This window comes from Arachis hypogaea, chromosome 15 (genome assembly GCF_003086295.3).
Source record: "Arachis hypogaea cultivar Tifrunner chromosome 15, arahy.Tifrunner.gnm2.J5K5, whole genome shotgun sequence".
Lineage (NCBI taxonomy): Eukaryota > Viridiplantae > Streptophyta > Magnoliopsida > Fabales > Fabaceae > Arachis > Arachis hypogaea.
The window spans coordinates 11,872,856-11,877,640 of NC_092050.1; the positions used below are offsets into that span (position 1 = coordinate 11,872,856).

Genomic DNA, 4,785 nt, shown 5'->3' on the forward strand with positions numbered 1-4,785 from the left:
ATGCAGAAGTAAAATAGATTCAAGGGAAAATAGCGAACCAGAACGGCAACAATGGTAGCGGACAGCTCGACGGCAGCAAGGAGGTACGGCGGCAAGGTGGCAGCGCTGCTTCTTCTCCCTCACGAACTCGCCTCCTTCTCCCTCCTCTGTTCGCGACTCACGGCGGCGGCAACAGCTTTATCAACGGCGACGCAACAATGGTGAGGGAACGGTGGTCTCCGACGGCATGCTAGGCAGCAACCAGGAGTGACAGAGCTGGTGGCGTCCTCTCCTCCATCGCGTTTCCCGCGGCGGCAGCTCTCTGTCTCAACGTCTCACTCTCTCCCCTCTTCGTCAGTGCCGGCGGTGACACGTGGGACAGTGGCTCCACGACGGTGAGGCGCGACACCGGCGTGCTCCAAGGCAACGGCAGTGACGGTGGACAGCCTCCCTCTCTTCTCTTCTCCGTTCCCTCACTCTCCCATTTCTCTTTTCTTCACTTCCGTTTCTTCTCCCTCTTTCTCTGAATTGTGTGTGTGTATGTGTGTAAGAGGGAGGGTGTGAGATTTATTTTGAGATTAGGGTTAGGGTTTAGTTTGGGAAAAAGGAGAGTAAGGGTATTGTAGGGATTTTACAATACTATGACGAAAGTAAAACATAATTAAACAAGGAACGAACCATACTCCGCTCTGTCACCATATCCGTAAAAAACAACAACAAAGTATGGAATGAGAACCGGAGGTTTTCAGTATGGTAACAGTGCCCAATGATGTAAGATGTAAGGCTCCGGGACGTCGAAGGCAATAGTAGAACTTCACATCACATACTGATATTCAAGCTTAGCACCAATAAATAAATAAAGGACTTAAACCATAAACCGGGTTATCTAAACTTAGGGAGAATTCTAACTAAACTAGTCACACCGCTGTATCCCACAGCCCTCGCCAACCTACCCTCCGTGCGATCCCATCGTCACCGCCTACCTAACCTCCTCAGCATCAGACAATCACAATTAATGCAAACAAGTAAAACACAGATAATATTCATATACAACAAGTAGTTGAAGAAGTAGGTAGGCATATTATACAATTAGGCAAACTCAAGTAAACAAAGCAAGCAAGCATATAGAAGATGCACATGATGAATGTCTGCCCTATTGGCTGTGATATCACATGTCGGTTAATGCCAAACCCGACCGAAAATCCGGTCGACAACTCCCGGATTAGTCTCTCTATTGCGCATAAGGAGGAAAATTCTGAGGGAGAGTGCCCTACCACCTTCTCCTTTCAGAGGAAAATATTCTGAAGGAGCGTGCCCTACCACCTTCCTCTGGTTGTCGCATGATTCCGTGGGTTAGTGCCCTACCACCTTGCAATCAGAGAGAAGTCGCATTTTCAGGAGGAATAGTTCCAAGGGTTGAGTGCCCTACCACCTTCTCCTTTCAGAGGCAAATATTCTGAGGGAAAGTGCCCTACCACCTTCCTCTGGTTGCGAGAAATATGAGTGAGAAGTCCATCTTTAACTCTCACATCCGAACGTAGGCGGGATACTGCCACAGCCTCTACGACGGAGAACAATACAAATTGTAATCACATATTCAATCTCAGAGGCTACTCCTCTTAACACTTCCACTCATACTCATCACAACCATCATCAAGTCATAAGTTCCATTCCAAACTCTTAGTTCATCAATTTCTCAAGTCATTGTCAACAATCACCATATGCACCACTCTTCCTTCTCTCTCGACTAACTCATCCGCAATACACCATAATCCTAAACCTCCGTTTGCTAACTTTTTAAAGGAAAACCCAACTTAAAACCTTAGGACTTTTCCCATATTTCAATGCTCTAAAATAAGCCCAAGAGTCTTAAAATGGTGTTATAGAAGCTTACAACCTTGTCGGGAGGTGAAATAGTTGAAAACAAAGTTTAAAATTATAAAACAGGGCGTGTACGTCCGCGCAGAGGTGTGCGGGCGCACGCCCAGGAAGATTTTGAAAGTGTGTGTACGCATAGGGGTGTGCGTATGCACAGGTACTAAAATATACAAGCCTGTTCACTCACACAAGTTGTGCGAGCGCCCCAACAGACGACCCTTCCCGACTTGTGCGTGCGCATAGGGCTGTGCGTCCGCACAAGTCATAATTCTTCATTGATGTGCGTGCGCACAACCTATACTAGCGCTGCCACAAGAGCCCTTTCCCTTACCTGTGTGTACGCACAGGTCTGTGCGTCTGCACAGAATAACATTTTTGTAGGGTTGTGCGTGCGCACATATCAGAAAATCCTGAAATTCTGCAACTTTGCGGAATTTCATATTTTCAACACCAATTTTGAATGATAATTACTTCCTCTACAAAATTCCAAATTTTGCAAACTTTATATCAAATCGAAGGGTTTTCAATAATCTTCAAATATAAACCAAATTTAACAAATTTTGAAAATCGAGGCAAAAGTTATGATTAGGCCAAGTTCACCAAAAATCCTTTTTCACCCAAAACCTCAAATCCTCAAATTTAACCATCTCTCAATTCAAAACCAAACCAAACCATATCCAACCATCATAAACCACTACTACATACAATATCTTATCATTTCACATCATCCTCCTCAATTTTACACCTAAATTACTCAACCATTATACCATATCTCACTACTAAATCCATAATTTCCTACTTAAACATAAATCCACACTCATAATCATAATCAACCAACAACAACCTGAACTACCAAAACAAATCCTCATAAATTCTAATAATCATTATCAAACTCTATCCATCATTAGCCAAATCCATCATAAAGCTCATCAACACCAATGATACCCAACAATGCTCAACAACCACAATAACCAATAATCAAACATCATCATCAATATATGTCATTTATAATCATAATCATCAATATCTTTTATTCCAACCCACGATAAACATTTTTCATTAACTCATCATCTAAATTATGAAAATTCTCATTATCCATCAATAATTTCATACGCCAACAATTAACATCAATTCATATATAATTACTCATACACCCACAACATTCAATCCTATCTTAGGGTCAACTAGCCTAAGTGTCCAGAAACATTACATATTACATAAAGAAAACTGAAACCATACCTTGGCCGATTCCCAAGCGCACCAAACATCAAAACGAAGCCACCAAGCTTGATCCAAAGCCTCAACCAACTCCAACAAACACCAAAGCTCAAACTAACAACACATATATCACCAAAATCAAAACCTAAGATACATAAAATAACTAAACACAAGGGTTTAGTGGAACCTTAGCTTACCCAACATGATTAGGGGTAAAATTCAACATTTACCCGCTACTAGAGATCACCTAAATAACCAAAACCACAAAATCTACTCAAAATCATAACCTCAAAATCGCAGAAATATAGGGCACAAAACTGGAAAGAGACACAATTTCTTACCAGGTTTCTTTAGATAGAAACGTAAAACTCGACAAGAGCTTTGCGTGGCTGCAAACGGCTCATCAATCGGAGCTCCGGATCAAAAGTTATGGCTCCCGAAAGATGGAGGTGAATAGTGACATTCCCCTCTTCTCCTCTCATCTCCAATCTGCGCCCCTCTCTCTCAAATTAGGCCAAAATGAGCTGAATGCTCATTAATTGGCCTTATATATGTTGGACCTTGGACCCGGTTTGGGTCCGGTCCAATCCGTTAGCGATTTGGGTCCGTTTGGTCCACTTTGGGGCAAAACCTTTAAGATTAGTGCCCGATCTTCAATTCTAAATTATTTTTTTCTCCTTTCAAAATAATAAATCAATCTTCAAAATATTATTTTCCAAAATACGTGGTACTAGACAGTCTAGAGCCGGTACTGCCAGCTTAAGTGTCAGTACGCATTTTTACAAAAACTTTTCAAAAGAAATACATTTCCCAGCTCAGAAAAATTCATTGAAATTAAATTTCACATTTTCATTTTCAAATTAAAACTTCTAAATTTTGAATCTATTCCGGCACTAAAATTATTTTATTAAAACGGTTTTACGTGAAAATGTGGGTTATTACAAGTACCATCTATGCTGACCAATGGTTTGCAATGTCGGAAAGCTTCAACATAAGGAGAAAACGTCCAGAAAAGACGATGAAAGTACACGGTTAAGTCATCCATGTCATCATTGACTCGAACCGGAGACGTTTTCAACAAGGCTACTGTCCCCTCCATGGTAGACTGCACACCAAGTATCCAACGAGGTAGCTCGGCATATGACTCTTTCCAGTCCCCGTATATCTGTGCTACCGCCTTCTGTTTTGCCAACCACGTCTTCCTGTAAGTTGGCTTGAACCCGTACGTTCCTTCAGTAGCTTCTTGCAACACCTTTATCGATAATGCCACATTAGCTCGAACCAGAGGAAAGATCTTCGCACAGATCACGTGATAATCAAGTTGTTGGTGGTCGCTTGATATCGATGTAGCCAAGCATGTGTGTGGTCCGTTGTACCGTCGAACCTCCTAGGTTCCCTTCCGCGCTCGAAGGCTGATGCGAATCATCCACGTGCAACCCTTCCCGAACTCCTTGCATCTCCCATGGTACTTAAGATGATCTGACTCCATCACTCTGTACTCAACACCGCACCGAATGCTGTAATCCTTTACAGTAAGCACAACTTCCTCCTTACTGTGGAAAGATTGGTCAACTTGAAATTCAGCTACAGAATTTCCCTCGTGCAACCCTTGACCCCCAAAGGTTGGTGCTGACTCGTCGGTTGGCCGATGGCTTCCAGGTCCAGGGTAGAATAATGTGCAGGTTGCTCATGTGTGCCAGCACTTGACGG

General features: G+C 42.6%; 1 protein-coding gene across 1 annotated transcript; it reads right to left on the reverse strand.

The window, feature by feature from the left end:
• Positions 1-1,373: 1,373 nt before the first annotated feature.
• On the reverse strand, positions 1,374-4,532 carry LOC112747903 (uncharacterized). The gene is made up of 3 exons (XM_025796111.1): positions 4,452-4,532; positions 4,024-4,327; positions 1,374-1,540 (listed from the first exon to the last, which is right to left on the reverse strand). The coding sequence occupies exons 1-3, from the start codon at positions 4,530-4,532 to the stop codon at positions 1,374-1,376; spliced, it is 552 nt and encodes a 183-aa protein (XP_025651896.1).
• Positions 4,533-4,785: the final 253 nt, after the last annotated feature.

Coding starts and splice junctions, on each gene's coding strand:
- LOC112747903 (XM_025796111.1), bottom strand. CDS start 4,532: ATGCAAGGAGTTCGGGAAGGGTTGCACGTGGATGATTCGCATCAGCCT. Junction 4,328..4,451: donor GGAACCTAGGAGGTTCGACG/GTACAACGGACC, acceptor TTATCGATAAAG/GTGTTGCAAGAAGCTACTGA. Junction 1,541..4,023: donor ACCATTGGTCAGCATAGATG/GTACTTGTAATA, acceptor TCTCCGTCGTAG/AGGCTGTGGCAGTATCCCGC.